Raw genomic sequence first — 242 nt, 5'->3', positions numbered from 1 at the left:
AGCTCTGCAGGGCGCTGGAGGACCTGTTCGGACGCGCGACCGTGGCTGACTTCGGCGCCGGTCTGGGTCACTACGGCCAGTGCTTCCTCAGGAGTAACGAGAGCTTCGTGGCCAGCGAGGATAGGATCGAAATGGCGAAAATGGCGGCGAAGTTCGAGCAGGAGATGGCGGGCGCGAATCTGACCGGCAGAGGGCAGGTCGTTCGCTCGTGGAAAGGTTCGGACGATGTGGGCAGCGGCCGT

The 242-nt window shown here is 64.0% G+C and overlaps 1 protein-coding gene across 1 annotated transcript in view; it reads left to right on the top strand.

The window, feature by feature from the left end:
- Positions 1 to 242, top strand: part of LOC119588307 — an 8,087-nt gene that overhangs the window by 1,424 nt on the left and 6,421 nt on the right. Inside the window, exon 4 of the mRNA XM_037937000.1 lies at positions 3 to 215. Within this exon, the coding sequence (XP_037792928.1) occupies positions 3 to 215 (213 nt within the window). The remainder of the gene's footprint in view (positions 1 to 2; positions 216 to 242) is intronic.

This window comes from Penaeus monodon, chromosome 23, assembly GCF_015228065.2.
Source record: "Penaeus monodon isolate SGIC_2016 chromosome 23, NSTDA_Pmon_1, whole genome shotgun sequence".
In the NCBI taxonomy this organism is placed as follows: domain Eukaryota; kingdom Metazoa; phylum Arthropoda; class Malacostraca; order Decapoda; family Penaeidae; genus Penaeus; species Penaeus monodon.
The sequence above is the reverse complement of the archived record's forward strand: the minus strand, read 5'-3'. Positions and strand labels throughout refer to the sequence as shown.